This window comes from Amphiura filiformis, chromosome 15 (assembly GCF_039555335.1).
Source record: "Amphiura filiformis chromosome 15, Afil_fr2py, whole genome shotgun sequence".
NCBI classification, from domain to species: domain Eukaryota; kingdom Metazoa; phylum Echinodermata; class Ophiuroidea; order Amphilepidida; family Amphiuridae; genus Amphiura; species Amphiura filiformis.
Window position 1 is genome coordinate 63,643,506 of NC_092642.1, and position 17,349 is coordinate 63,660,854.

Here is a 17,349-nt window from a genome sequence, read left to right on the forward strand (position 1 = left end):
ACCTTTATTCTTTAATTCCTGGGATGCGTTACAATGTGATATCCTCCTGTGCGTGCAGAGGTCATCGCGTCATGAGCGCCCTACTCCTCCGCACTTACAAGAAACTCGCTCACTACAAGATCATTTCCAGGATGTGGATTCGAGTGCCGTGTAGACACTTTCTATTATGCATCCCTGGAAATCGCATTAAAACTTCTAATGCGGATCTCATTCTCTTACCCAATAATGCTGTAGAAAAAGATCATTTTTGATCAAGTCCGAAAGCAGTTGCGATTGAATGATGACGTCATCGATACGCACATCTTCAATGCACACGTTTGGTTTCGCAGTATTGCGCAGTAAAGATGTGATACGTCACCAATATGTCAATCGTTTCGAGATTCATCAAAAGGTGAATTACTTGAACTGTTTATGACAACATCAGGAGCTAATTTAGATAAATTGATCGATTCTTTGAAGAATGTCCTTAATAAACAATTTGGTAGAGAATGCTTTTACTAGAATATCATTACTTGCGTACGAACGTAATCCATATATAGACCACATTCAATATAGACACTTATTGGAGCCGTGGTAGAGCATCAGGGTAACACAGGGAACGTTTTTTAGTCGGACAGAATTCACAAACATTTCAACGAGTTTCAGATAATATTGAATATTTTGTTTTAAAGACATTTCATCTTTGCAGGCACTGTGACTTTGACCATGTTGACTGGATCACAATTCCCATCAATTCAATATAGTTCGTTTTGCTGTTTATGAATACTCCCCGGTCAGTGCAATAGGTGGGTTTAAAAAGATACAATGGACACATCTCTCCAGCATTCTCTTAAACATTCGAATATTTACCAAATTGACCAGTACTAACATTACAGTATGTCACACGAACATTAATCTCATATGCTCCTGTATATTATTTGCTGTTATAAAAATAGACGGAACTCTCAAATGCACATCACAGCGGTCGTTAAACTCAAAGCTCACACAACATTAAAATGAAACATGTCTCTGGCATATTAATTTCGTCACATTCATGCGCATGGGGAGCAATGCAACCTTTAACATTATATCATGATGACCTTTTTGATTCATTAAGGTTTACAAGGCTTATTCAATTTCAATCCGATTTCAATTCTTTCAAAGCCCAAATTTGATCAGACATTCTATCGTCACCTTTGCCCCGGAAGTGCTACGACCAAAATACAATATTATCAGTGCATGGAGCGTAACTTGTGGGCGGAGCTTGTACACACACGTCTTTCTCACATACAACACTACTGTCTTTCCTTGCTATGAACCTTTAAGCATACTAACTATCGATTCGTCGAACACTACTCTTTCCATACGACTTGGACACATACACACACACACACCATACACACCCCACATGCATCCCGCACATCCACACACCCATCTCACATAAATAACTCCACATATTGCACGCAATGACGGCCACATATGACACACGAGTACCCAATGATGAACGTACATGCACACCCCTTCTGCAATTACGCACACTCAAACTAACTCATTCATCCCTACTCGCATGCACCCTCGATCTCGGACGTACCTCATATCCCTGGACATACATCCCTTCATACGCAAACACACCTGCGAACACGCATGCAAATGAGCACAACATACACCCCTAATACTCCCACCCAGGCCCCACACACCCCCATAGTCACACACCCCATACATACCTAAGTTTCACCGATTATCTAGTATATCCATGTACTTTTATCACTCCTCAAGCTGAATTTATACTCGATCGCTTTTGCAGGAAAGCGAATCGCACACATGCTCAGAGTGCAACAACCAATGTCAATTTTGCACACCGAGTATGCGTGCGATTCGTTTTTCTACAAAAGCGATCTATCTAAATACAGCTTTATACTACACGCAGCGCATACATGAGAGTCCCAGAACATGTTGACGCATCTAGTATAAAGCTTATAGCATTTGTACTCGGGTATTAAAGTAAACCACGCCTCCATGATTCGGTAATAATGATGCCGGGAATTATATCCAGACCAGAATTAACCTTTTGATCCTAAGTATTAACATAACATGAATGTATAACATAATTCATAACGATATGACTATACGTGAGACATTTCAGACAATAGTACTGGTGAATTTGATATTTTGTTAACAATTAAACAAAAAAAAGAACCTTATATACGAATGATTATATTGTAATAAATTGAAAAAGGTTGATGATTATTTGACTAAATAACAAATAGGAATGACACATGCCTATACAAAGCGACTGCATACCTAACAACACTGAAGAGTATTGAAACCAATAATGATCATAATCCATTGGAGATCGACACTGTACATTGAAACCCGTAACAACTGTTGTAGAAAGTATACGCCTCACACATATTTAACATTATTCATAAATTGTTTTTTTGCGTGCATAGGTTCAAGGTATATATTATTATGAAGATTTTTTTAATATATATAATTTTTTGATTTACCACCGACCAATAAAAGCACTGGCCCATTTATAATATATATATAACATGGTGTTGACCCTTGCATTGTATTTTCATAAAATAGCTTTTACAATAACTTCGAGGGTAAACGTATTTTGTTTCATACCAGGTTTAACACATGTACATTGGCAGTTTTAATCTAAAAATAAATCCAGTAATTTCACTTTGTGTTTAACAAATGCAATAATAATTACATTCAACTTTGACTTTGTTATCCTCGATAATGTCAATTGTCTTAAATGCAGATCATATCCTTTGAGAGATATTTTACACATCTTCTTCTTTAATTAATCCAAAGATTACCGACTCAAATTGCTCCAAAAATGTCAAATCAGCCATTTTGGTTTGCCGCCCATGGTCGAGGGTAGATAATGACCTCCGGGATTTTCAGCAACAGCCCGAAATCGAACGCTAATTTTCGTCTTTAAGCTTATCTAAATCGAACGCTTAATTTCCATTACAAAGTGTTGCGCATGCAACGGTTGACGCGAGTTTTTGGCACAACACGATACACGCAGAACGCTAATAACCACGCAATTTGAATCAAATTGCCGGGCGCAGAGTGCAATTATCTGGAGGTACATTAAGTTGTCTCCATGAGCGATTGGGCGATATAAGCAAACATGGCGGAGTCGGTACTCTTTGATGTATTTAATACAACATTCCAAGGTGACGTGATTGACCTTTTCGAAAAATCCCATAATTCATTACGGTTAGACCTGAGATGTCGTCATCTGACGTCACGCCGACTTGCAATGCGCAGTAACGATGTTCGCTATACGATGCATCGGTGTGACGTCAAATGACGACATATCGGGTATAACCACAGGGAATTATGGGTCAATTGCTATTACACGACATAATGCATAAAATAGAAATAATAAAACCGTCCACAGTGGTGCTTTTTTTTGCGAGGGATAATGTTATGAACATACCACTCTCTGGGTGTCACGTATTCCAATGGAATGTTGCATTCTGGGAAGATGTAACAAAATGTCTACTATCATCGTTTACAAAGTTATTGCATGATCATACCATTTTGCCTATTGCATGATCATTCCATTTTGCCTACATGAAATCATACAGAGGGAATTGGGTAATACAACTGAGACGACATCACTTAAGAATTTGGTCTGCGATCAAGACTACATTGGATTCGCATAAACCGGATCCATATTAAGCTATTTGTTACACCTGATCCTTGAAGTGGATCCATTTTACACTCTACATTTTCTTGGTATTGCTTTGATAGACACCGAATAAGACACAGTTTCAGGCCCAATGTTTTTTAGGTCGGTGGTAGTATAGAAAAGACATGTGAACTAATATTTTCTCAAGTCTTCTACTCAACATGCTCAATGTAAAGTTTTCGTCGATTGACAGAACGAAAACAATATTGGCAAGCGTTCCCTGATTCAGAGAAAGCTTAAGCCGAACTCACAATTAGCATACCATTTGCATACTAATTAGTTAATTTGCATGGTACATGAGAAAATTTCAGTTCAAAGAACATAGAAGCTGTATTAGTGGAAGAATACTCAACACACCGCGTTATACACAGCCTCTGAACATTAGAGAATCAGTTTATAAATATTAATGAAGACAATAATGCATATTCATGAGGTGAAATTGCGTGAATGTGTCTAATCTCTTATTCTCAAATATAAGCTCGTATTCACATATATAACATACACGAACATACGCAAGCAAAGGAATAATAGGTTGGTTTGGATTAGATCTGTTGCTGACCACGAAATGAACTTGTAGTATTATTTTCCTGCAAGAGGGCAATCTTGTCTTTCATCATGAACTAATTCTAAGTGCATCATTTCTTAAATTAGATACAAATCGTTGATTTAATCAAAAGAAGATAAACTATAGAAAACAGTTACTATGCTTTGCGACCATTACTTGAAACAAGAACGTGTGAAATGACCAGCATTTCCTATTTCTTGTTTTCTCTAAAGGTTAATTTATACTCGATCGCATTTGTGCAAAAGAGCATCGCACGCATGCACAGTGATTTTTGCACACTGAGCCTGCGTTCGAGTCGCTTTCCTGCATAAGCGACCTAGTATAAATTCAGTTTAACTGTGTAACGGTATGAATCAATGTTTAAGCAGAAAGCTTTGGTTTTCATGGCTTTAAAATTCTAGATAGGATCGAGATATTAAATCGCTGAATTTAGTCACCCAAAATTAAATAGATACATAATAATTAAAACTATGTTTCAAATATGCCGTGAAGCTGGTAAGAGTGTATAACATATATCTGAATGGATATTTAAGAACGTTCGGGATACTTTGCTACTCACATTTTATCATATTTTGCATCTTTTTACATGAAATATAAAGGTAAACACGAACATGCATTGCTGACCATAGGGATGGATCAATCAAGTACCAACTGTTGATCCCAAGATCGAACCATTTGGGATGACGTACCTAACCGAGTTTGTGGGGATTTCTATTTTGAGAAGAGAAGACTAGATGGAAATAATAATATTTCAAACGGATACAGTGATGGAAATAATGACTACATTATTCATTATTCATTAGTCAGCAACAGATCTAAACTTTGGATTTCTAAAGAGACACACGTACGGTGTCCTGCCAACCGTCCCTGCAGTGGCAGTGCATGTTAAGCTGGACATAATAATTGCATAATGAGCGATATATATATTTTTTTGCTAATTTTGATGATATTTGTGTATAATGAATAAGCTAGAATTAGCTTCTCCAATATTCAGTAATAATGTATTAAGTCATCGTGGTGCCATTTTAGTTCAATAAAATTCTTTTAAAAAGTGAGATTTTAAAACTTATTTATGATATTACCATAGCAATGGTGTGAAGTGTTTTATACATATTTTCATTACATTCCTGGGCACGGTTTGGTTGAAATGTGCGCAAGCGGATTAGCAGCTTAAAAGTTAAATGCACATTGTACGAAGAAATGAGGTTTGACCAAATACAACTTTGCATATTTTATTAAGGATCCTGTTATTAGATGAATGTTTGAAGTGTCGTTTTCACGTGAATTTGTTATCTAAAAGTTTAACTAAAAGCTCAGAATTAATTATACGTATGAATCCAAAGATTGATTTGGATACTAATGTAACTTGTGCCGTGTTATTTATTTTTAGATAAAAAGATTAATTGAACTGTTATGGAAATATGTATAGAGAAGCATGCTATTTATGGAACTATATTAACCTCCAGGAACCGTTTAACTTTTGTAAAACATGAAACATGTTACATGAACAAAGTTTTCAACAAGCTTTGATTGCATTTAACCTTTGTATAAACTTGATTTAAGTAAAATAATATAAAGAAAGGATTCGTATCCCTCAGATAACTGGAAAAATACGTAATATACCAATTTGTATTTGAATAATCTAAAGAATATTCTTTTTTTTTTTTTTTTATAATTATGGAAAAATATGTACTGATGGCAAACCCATTTCCAGTCTGAGATCCTTACTAACTATACTGATTCGCCTTGCCAAGTTGAAAAGCAGTCGAGTATCCAAAATCTAGCCCTACGGAAGATGACAAAAACGGCATGAACGAGGTATTAAAATTGATAAGAATACTTTCTTAATTCTCCTTCTTTTCAGTAGAGTCTTCATTCACCACCAGCATTGTTTTATTCTAGACGCACTCATCTCCATTCACAAGTGCGCCCTCTTTCGCCACTGATGATGCATAAATCTCCAAACAACAAACACACTACTCTCTCCACAGCTATCTACGTTGGTCACACTGGGAAGCATGGCTGGTTTTGGCCATTGCTTGTAACATCCGGGTTGCTTTGGGCACGCGCACTTTCATCCACAGGTCGCGTTGGGGAACCATCATCCCCACTTGGGAAAGAACGAAGGCGCAAAGTAGGCTGTCTTTGATTGGCTGTATTTCCCTGTGTGTTTATAAATGGGTTATTGGGAGTAGTCACATTATGATGATCAAATAGTAAATGACTATCATCTAACATATGATCTGGATGCTGTGGACTTTGCGGTGATGGTGGAGTCGGTGGTGACTGCGGTGTCTGTGGCGATAATGGTGAAGGTAAGTTCCTATTTTCATTCTGCTGTTGCTGTTGATGTTGAAATTGTAACAGCATTTGTTGCTGTTGCTGTAATAGTTGCATCTGTTGTTGTTGTGCTACTTGCAGATAGGAGTTTAGTAACTGAGGCAAATTGTCTAAAGTAGTCTGTAATTGTAATAATCGGTCCTCTAATCTATCTACTCGTTCTTCGAGGCCACTTCGTGATGCATGCATATCTGATACCATTTCGAACATAACATTTTGTGTCTGTAAAAAGAAAGAAGAGAAAGAATAGGTGTAAACAACTTCAATATAAACTAGGTTCACAGATTGTACTTACTGTAAGCTTAGCCTAGCTTATGCAAGCTTATGCATAGCCTAGGCTCTTACTTGGTCATGCCTAGGCAGAAAAGGCATTCACACTTAGGCTTCTATAATGAGTATAGTGAAAGTGTTTTCTTACCGAATCTCAGAGGTATGTAATCAACTAATCATGCTAATTGAACCGAAGTGGACATTGATATCGTGTATTGCAATAGATCGTCTTGAACCGAATGTCGCCCAATGTCAATTGTTTTTCAAACGAATTTCTAAAATTGTTTATTTCGGAGATTAACTAATTATTTACTATTTGACAGTAGAAGTTATCAGATTGGAAATCTATTCCTGATCTGGTCAAGGAAAGGCTTCATCAAGCCAGCACTTTTCCGTTGCTCAATATCCAGTCACAATGTACGGACCGTTTTTGGAAAGGCCGTCCTGATAAGCTTTCCGTAGCCGTGTAACTAGCCTAAAGAAAAATACTTGTTTATTCAAAAAGAAGACCAAAATATCGATGTAGAGGTATATACAATAAATATTGACTGCCTTTTACTGGGAAATGTTGAATTTAGTCCCCACAAGGTTTCAGATCATATTTGGAAATAGATTCATCATTTCCGTTAGGAGCAAATCAATATTTTACATACTATTTATAGACGCGTACAGCGAAAATTTAAAACGAGACATTTAGAAAGTCTTTAAACAGCTTCATTAGAACTTCAATTATGACCTGTAAATGCTGTAAAGTAAATGCAGGACATTAAACGCTTGTCGCCACAGCGACTATAGTCTTCTGACATGACCGGCCATGCCGACTGTAATGAGATGGATTATGATGTTAGGTGAACTTATTGGCATTCGATTGCAATTATCATTGGTATGTCAGTCTCATGTATCATGGACTGACAACAACCTCCATACTTCTATACATCTAGCAAAGGAACTGTGATCATGATGATGATTACAAGGGCCACCCACTCAAGAAATACACTGTATACATACGTGACCAAGTTGGCGATCGGGCATGAAATGCGCCCAACTCGGTGACCAGAAAGGTGCGATAATGAATTTCACGATTCAAAATATTCACACAGATATTGGCAAGTGTATATTGTCAAGACGGACAGGCGTCACGCTTGCGATCGTCCGCGAGCGATTTTGGTTCTCGTCTGCGCTTTCCCGCTCAAACGATTTATTCAGTGCGGAAAATAACATGCTGCATTTGTCGCAACGGAAAAGATCCTACAGGGTGAGTCAAAAAAGTGCAATAGAACAAAGAATCTATGCAAGAGTCAAGTCGAACTTTCCCATTATTGAAAAAGTATATAAATGCCACACTCAATAGCCACCTTCTTTGAAAATATGAGGTGAATCACGACTACCGTTTAATATTTATGAGTCCTTTTGCTGCGATACCCAATTTCGTTATTTGTCCACGAGATGCCATGTATTTTGAATGAGAGCACACAGTGCGGTAAAGACACCAGCTCTGAAACTGACTTTTAATTTAAATAAGGTTGATTTTTGCCTTATTTTAATTTCTTTTTTCTGTTCAAACAAACTTTCTAACATTATTTATCCTTCAAACCTCAAACTCAAGTGTTTTTATAATCCCAATATGTCCAACTTACTGGATATTTTGTAATTCACTCCACTTCAATGTGCGCGCATTTCATTTTGACATTTGAAAAACCCGCCTAAAAATGTGTATGTCTTTGATAGAGAATAAACATCTTTAAAGTAAAGGTAAATTGAAAATAACAAATAATGTTTCTCCTTAAAGTAGACCAAGGGCAATAACACTTTGGTGTTTCATTTTATTCCAATGCCAATATGCATGTTCCATATCTACCTTACACAGAGTGGGCTGACATTCAAATTTTAGATCTCTCTTGGACAAACATTGAAATTGGGTATCACTATAAAATGTGTTAATGGTAAATGCTAATTTGGTTTTTTCACACAAGGTCACTAATGGATATATCATATATAAAATGTTTTAAAACCTAAAAGATTCAACTCGGTTCTTAAATAAAATGGAATTGCATCCACCCTGTATAAGACGGTTAGCCTTACGTGTAAAACTATCCCAACAATAGAGAGCTTGCGATTTCCAAACGTACGTATCAAACGGCCGTGCATCTATTCAAATGATTATGAATAGATTTGACGGGCGTACGATTTAGAAATCGGAAGCTCATAATGTGTCAATATTGATTTACTGCATGTTGGACAATGTGGGTTTTAGTGAAATTACTCGAAATGGTCAAATATCAAGTTTAGAGTGTATGTAATTTTAAAATGTCGGCGACACGTGCTAGAATAATATAGGTCATTCACAGGAGGGGCTAAGTCATTACTCGTATAATGTAAAGACCACATTACCATTACAATATTCCAGAAGCCCAGGTCTAGTTACCGGCCTAGATTTGCCTAGAGTATACAGATATCTCATGATTCCGTGTATACACATGCTTCATATTTATAATAATATTATTAAATTCATTAGAATTATTATTATGCAAAACAATTATATAGGGTTTCTGCATCTAAGATATTACAACAATGTAGTAAGAAAGGGAAAGGCCAACATGAAATGAAACAAAAACTGCAACACAAATAGCGGTTTACTTTTTTCAATCCTAAATGCTCTAAATGCATGAAATACGACGACCTCGAATGACCCGGTTTGAACCAGGTCATCCTTGATCGAGTAATTAACCTCTTACTCATGAAATGCATTGCAGTATTGTTAGCATAGTAGAGTAGCGTCGGCATTGTAATCGGAGTATACAACTCACATGCAACAAATTTTCTTTCTGATCTTAAAATGTACATCTGTGTCTACTGAACATAATAACGCTACTCTACTATTCAACTCATTACATTGCATACAATTAGTGCAAGTTTGTGCAAAACGTGACAGCAGCTAATATACATGGCATTGGTGTTAGATAATTAATGCAAAATATTAATGGCGCAAAAGTATAGGCTATAGTATGTGGTATTGTAGATTAGTATTACGAACAAAGCTCAATTGACAACACGGAACAGAAATTATGCGCTGAAAGATTAATGAAGAGGCAAATGAAAAAAGAAATAATATAAATGAAAAACTTCACGTGCAAATGTGAATATCAATGCAATGTGTTCCGCTTGTGATTCCATGCTAAGGATAAATGGTGTTACAAGATTGTTAACGAAAGATGCACCAATTTGGTATGAGGAATAGGACGACAGACGTGATAGGTAAATTATTCATAACTATCTTTTCTTACATGTCCGGACCGTATAGAGGTTGTGCAAATGACGTATCATACCGCAAATATGGCGGACTACTCAAATGCATTCAACATTAAAGCATGATTGCATCTACCGCGACAGTTCGTCTCACACATTATAACAATTGCACTACGATCAAATAGGTTGATGACAACATTTGATTGAATGGACTGCACTGCGTCATGATTACGGTGAAGGACACTGGTTCAATTCCTTTGTTTGGCGCCAAACAACCTCTATAGACGAATCCATTTTCACGCATCCCTACACGTCAATGGCAGCCATTACTGGGTCCCCCTTAGGTTTATTCCACCTAAAATGTGAAATAATGTGGCCTTGGCGGGGATTGTTTTGCATTTCAGCGTTTTGAATTCCATGTATCGGTAGAGCATGATGAAAAACATCCACAGTCCAAATTTGGTGGGAATCAGATCATGAGGGCCCGAGGGCCGCATGAATACCTAATTAGCCCCATTGAAATCAGTGTAAATTGGCCTGGTTCCAAACAGTTATGAACCAGGCCAATTTACACTGATTTCAATGGGGCTAATTAGGTATTCATGCGGCCATATCTCGGGCCCTCATGATCCGATTCCCACCAAATTTGGACTGTGGATGTTTTTCATTATGTTCTACTGAAATATGGTCATGAAAATGCTGAAATGCAAAAAAGATAATTTTATGACGTCACACTTCGGTACTCTATTAAACTGCATTCCATCACCCGTGTTACACGTAGACAAAAGAATGATGAAAGTTTACAACACAATACAATTCAACATTCAAGTCAATGCATGTATTATAGTGAAAGATGATGTATACCCTCAGTCATCGGGGAAAGGTTCAAATTGTAATGAATTAAATCTGGTCAACCAGAAAGACCATATTCTGGTTAAATTGAATCACCGACGTTGCGGCCAAAACCTTTGGCCTTCAGCTGGATAAATGACCTACATGACCTAGGGTCGTCCCAGGTCAAACGGTGAGGAAGTTTCTTGATGACCCGATCCAAACCATGTAACTTCAAGAAACTTCCTTGTCGTTTGACCTCGTACGACCCTAGGTCATCCACCCAGCTGATGGTCAAATGTTTTGGCTGCAATGTTGGTGAATTCGTCTAACCAAAAAAGCGAGTTTTCTGGTTTAATTAATCACAGTAGTGAGAGACTCTTATTGGAATCGTGACCCCACAGGTTAATTTAATGGCATCGTGTATGATCTTCCGCCTTAAGGAATAAATAATACAAAGAGCCATCGGTACATATCGGGATACCGATAGTTCTATGGGGCCAAAATAAACGTAGTGCCTTATCATGGGTTACTGTAATCCATAGTAAAGAATAACCACAATTCCAATACAACGTTCAATCACTTAATTTGTCATTGCAGTGATGTCAACAATTGACTTTACGCAGTGGGTATGTCTACATTTACTATTAATATTCCTCAGTTTTGACTTGCTAGTGAAAGGTAATGGTATCTATGTTTGTATTAAAGGGAACATAAATCAATTTTGTTTTAAGATTATTTCCTTTTGTGACTTATTATGGTACTGTTCGGATCTTAAAATTAAATTGTTGTACTAAACAAGTTATATCTTCCTCAGTCACAGTGCTTGAAAAGTACACCTCTTACAACGACGGGTTTAAGTTTGTTTTAAAACAAGATAAATTACCATTCTTTTAGCATGTTTAGTTTTAGTTTTTAGTTTTAGATAGCATGCTATCAGATACAATATAATATTACAACTTGCATACAGCGTCACTACAAGAGCTCTTCTAAAATTGTCAAGATTGATTTGTTTATCTACCAAAACACTGAAAGAAGGAGAAGACCTATTCTTAAAGCGGCTAGAAACGTATTTCTTACACTTTTGTAAGAGAGATAAATATGCATGTCAGGTAAACACAATAACCATCCAATGCTATTGGACAATGATTTCTAAGGATTTTCTTTTCAGTATCTGATACGTATATAATATTTGCACTTTTAAAGCGAAGAAACACATGAAATGACGAATTCCAAAATGCTCTAATGTGGATACATGTAATGTGAAAAGATGGCAAGTGGAACCAGGCTGAAATTGTTAACAGAGTGTTGCAACAACATGCAAAAATTAAACAAAATCAAAATTATATATACGAGGTTAGAGTTGAAATGATATTTATAACAATAACAAACATCAAGAAACAAAAGTCGTGTTCATAACATTTCACCCATTCATCATTGTCAAAATCATTCATCACACGCGCATGTTAGGGCGTAAGTAGAAGATCGACCCAAGATAACAAGTGCAACACCTTTGTTGATATTGTTCATCAACGAAAATGAAAATGAAGAGAAAAAACAACTTCGCCTTTACTTTTATATAGTGCTTCTACCTGCGTCGATTTCTGCTTACGTCGCAACACACGCACACACACACGATTATACCTACATGTTGATAAACCACTGGAGGTTTGGATGAGTACATGGACATTTCAGCTCGTGATACGCGGACAAGTAACGGCTGCAGCATAGGGTACGATTAATGTAGTGAAATAGTTAAACGTCTTGAGGACATTGCCGCAATAGCAGCTGTTTTGTGTGTAGATATGGAATAATGTATCCTTTCCCACCGATCAACATCTTTCTTTTTGTTGTCGCTTTTCTTGTGACTACCGGTTTGATTGGTTGAAGGTGGGTTTACACCGTAATTCTAAGGGACCACACCCGGGACACATTGAGTTACTTACCCGGAGAGCAACGTTGTGTATGCGGGTTACGGTTTTAAGAGGATTTTTGTTTTATTACAGATATTTTATTCTCAGTCTAACTTATGTAACAATTTATTTACGCGTTCGTGTAATACATGAATACTATATTAGCAACTAAAAATCAGAAAAATGGGAAATCTGTGTCATTAATGATTATATTATTCAATCGTAGGCAAAAATAATCATCTTATCGTTATGAGGTTAACATAATGCTAAATAGCGATTCGTCTGTTTGCTAAAATCATGTAACGCATGAATTCGTTTGAATTAACACGGTTAAAAGGGACAGCAGCTTCTGTCTTGCCAGGAGAGACTATTACTAAACACAACATCTCCTGCACAGAGTGTAACCGTCGGTATCAAGCACGGCACGGTAAGAGTTCCAAAGAATCTGGATAAATAGTTTACTGGATGGAAGGTCAGCAATCAACTTATTGATGAAAGCCTGGCCAAATGCGAAGCAGACTCAAAATGGAGCTAGATGAATCCACTGCTCTTTCTTTTTCTCCAAGAAAAGGAAGCATTGTTGCAAAGCGATAGCGAGGAAGCAGAGAATGACTTTTGCCTGCACCAGTTGCAGCTTGTATCATGCGGATTTGCTAACTGGCATTAGTGTTTCCCGTTGGGTGCTTCTTTCAATCCATTTTCTCTATAGCTAGTCACAAAATGTTAGGAACGAAAGCCTCGACAACAGACTGTCGCACATTGATGACTGAAAATGGCCCTCGACTAACATTTAAGAAAGTAAATATTATGGCTGACAAACATCAGAGGTTTCGATCTAACAAAGAGCAATAAGAAGCTTTGATTTGCCTCACACCATCAATTTCTAAGCCTCATCTACTTCTCATCACTAACTTGACAGTTCAATTCCTGATGAATAGCTACACATGTACGCGAAAAGACAAAAGAGCTGACAGTGGCTGGGGAGGCTAATTAATCTACCACAAAATGGTCTTCCAACAGTGAGGGGATTCAAACTGTAGTCCAAGATGCAAGAGGTCCTGTTTTCCATACATTCTGAAAGGGGATGTGCCCTTCTATCACTGGCGTACTGTTCATCCAAGAAAGTTTAAAGCCATATTATAACATTTTCAAACAAAATAGATTAGCATTTCTTTGCCATAAAATGTTAGCTTTTAGTGTCAGATATATCCCCTTATATTTTTGAGCCGAACAACTACGGCAAAGCAAAGAAAATTGAAATTTACTACCAGCGCACATGTCGCCAATACGTACCACTCCTTCGGTCATGTTGTGGTACGACCCTTTGTTAATGTATATCACCGTCCCGCACGCCGTGTAGGGCCTACGTACTGTGTGTTATGAACATCGTGTATGCGTTCGACTAATAATTCCATCGTAATAATAAAGCGCCGGTTCCGGCGTTTTATTCAAAATCTCGGATTTTGACAAAACTACAACACATAGAGTCTTGATATTTGTAGGGTATATTGGTTTAATAAAGTACAATTTAATCGTGTAAAAAAGGAATTTTAAAAATTCAGTGAGGGCGTCTTCCTCAGCAAATGTTATAATATGGCTTTAAGTAGTGCTGGAATGGTATGATAAGAACCTAGACGATATTCCTACAAAACCAAAGCAAACATGTCCATCCTGTCCTGAACCTTTGCAGCTCACACAGTCAAACACAAATCATATTAAATGACCCCACGCTTGAACGTACTTGTTCATGACATGGCGCCTAATCGAATCGCTTCACACCAACAGAAGAGTATAACATTGGTACCTCTGACCTCTGACCACTATCTTATCAAAGTTGCCCTTGATGCATCTCCTCCTTTCTCAGAACAATCGCCACCCTGGAAGATAACAATATGGCTCTAAAAGGATGACTAGAATGGAGTCAGTAGTGATCTGGCTGCTGTAACGTGAGATGATCTGATGACAAATGAAGAAAATGTGCAATCACCTGAAGCATCATTCTTTAATCTCTCTTCTTCTGATCCTTCAACGTATATATGCCTGACAAACACTTAGCAAAAGAGAAAACGTACATGTTGTCTGCCAAAATATCCTCAATAGAACCTTTGATCGTGTCATGTCTGGCATTCAGGTCTTCTGACCAAACTTGCTGCCCTTGGCTTCCCTGGAACATTACGAAAGAAACTACATCATCGACCGATCTTTGAATGCGGTCTTGACTCGAAAAGAAGCAAGTGTGAAGCTTATTAATACAATGGTAACATCAAGGCTCTATATTGACCCCTTATTGTTCATCATATTCATTGATGACATCTCAAAATCCAGTCATCCAGTCCATTATTTACGCCAATGATGCTACCGTCATGTCCTCTATCATTTCCAGGGTAAACAGGAACTAATGTGCTGGGCTATCTATCAATACCTAACAGATGACCAGTCCAGCGGGTCAGTTGCCTGAGTCTGCAGGTTCTAGACACAACGTAGCGAGTTTGCAAAATACAAGTTTCAGTGAGATATTTAAAATTTCCAACCTTTTTCTAATTCAAGCGAATTTATCCGTGACATGATTTTAACAAACAGACGAATCGCTAAGCGACATTCTGCGAAAATCAACAATAATTATTGTTTAATGTAGAATATTAAAAATATAGTCATCAGATATAGAATAAACAGTGCAAATGTTTGCTTTGTGGAATATAATTTCGTTTAGGTTTTCTTGTGGGCATTGGATAATATGAATATTACAATCAAAATAGCCAACGTAAAATCACGCCAATCAATACATTAAAAATATAAATATTGAAGGTGAGAAAAAATACATTATTTTCATACATGGAAATTTTAAAACAACCTGAATACATAGGTTAAAAATGGCACTTATGTGCTAGATAGATCGCTCAAAAAGGTTTACATCGCTGGTTATTGGCTGCGGTAGTAAGAATTTCTATAATTCGGTTTACAAAGGGAATACTATTCAATACACTCCTCCACGCATTGTGTGACTCGAGATGCAAATTAGCACCTGGTCATATGCATAGAGAGCTGGTATGATTCAAAAATAGCAATTAGTGTAAACAGGTTCCAGATTTGGAGAAGGGTCTCCTCTAACGATATACGTTTGAGACCTTCCTTTGCTGCGCGAGGGAGGTGCCCGGTGCCCGGATGTGTGCTCCTGGGGTCAAGCTCTGTGGCCATGTACATCATCCACTCATCCAATGGGTTTGATATAGCTTAAGGGTTTAATATTTCTACAACAGGCTCTAAGGTTGAATGGTTGAAAGAAGTACGACGACCTCGGATGACCCGGTATGATCCAGGTCATCCTTAAGTAACGACTCTGTCTCAGGTATTACCATGCTTACAGTATTGTTAGTATAGTCTATAAAGTAGCGTCGGCATTTTTGTGAGAAGCATATTTATACGTATACAAGCGACAATCCTTCCGATGCTAACATTTTCACCATTGTCTTCTGAAAATATGACGCTACTCCACCATTAACTTGTTACATTACATACACATAGTACAGACTTGTGCAACATGTAACAACAGATACAACACATGTGTTGAAAACAATAACTATTAATGGTGCACAAACATTTTTACTGTGTGGTATGGTAGGTAAGTGTTACAAACAAACAAAACTCACATTGACAACACGGAACATTACAAATTCTGCGCAAAGATTAATGAATTAATACAATGAACAGGCCAATGAACAAGGAAATAACATAAGGGAAGCTGCACTATTCGATAGACTAACATGCAAAGTGAATAATCAATGCAATAATGTTGCGCGTGTGATTGCATTCTAAGATTAGTGGTGTTACACGGAAGATAAAGAAAGATATAGGGACAAAAATGCACCAATACATGATGGGGAAGACGTGATCGACTACCGATCTATTTTTACATGTCCGGATTGTATTCTGTCGGTCGGACATCCGGGCCGAACCGGCTTGACAATAGCACTGGAGTGAAAACAACATTCGCATTCACTGAACTCTGGAGTGTATCACAAGCTATCACACTATTGTGCCAGGTTCGACTCTCTGCGAATAAAAATATGCGATAAGTTGTTTTCACTCCAATGCATGAATGGATGTGACGTGGCCCCGACCGAGAGACTACGTATCAGCAACAAGACCATTTGTTTTGATCACTGCAATGACCAGGCTGATAGCAATTACTGATCACCTTACTCGTACAGTTGTAACAATCGATTATATTAATGGGAGATGGTTACATGGCCGTGACCCCTACAGGTTATTCTATTGACAGGATATATACACTCCTTGTGTTAAGAAAAGAAGCAACAGAAAGAGCCATCTGTACGTATCAGGGCACCGATAGCCCTATGGGACCAAACTAAACGTGGTGCCTTATCATGCGATGCTTTACTCCATAGTACAGAATAACCATATTTCCATCAACGTTCTATTACTGATGTCAACAACTTAGGTAGGTAGGTAGTAAGTAGTTCCATATTTGG

At 37.5% G+C, this 17,349-nt stretch overlaps 1 protein-coding gene across 1 annotated transcript in view; it reads right to left on the reverse strand.

Moving 5' to 3' along the window:
* Positions 1-639: 639 nt before the first annotated feature.
* Positions 640-17,349, reverse strand: part of LOC140171944 (small conductance calcium-activated potassium channel protein 2-like) — a 455,506-nt gene continuing 438,796 nt past the window's right edge. The window contains 1 exon segment of the mRNA XM_072195288.1: positions 640-6,821. Coding sequence (XP_072051389.1) covers positions 6,264-6,821 — 558 coding nt within the window. The 3' untranslated portion in view covers positions 640-6,263.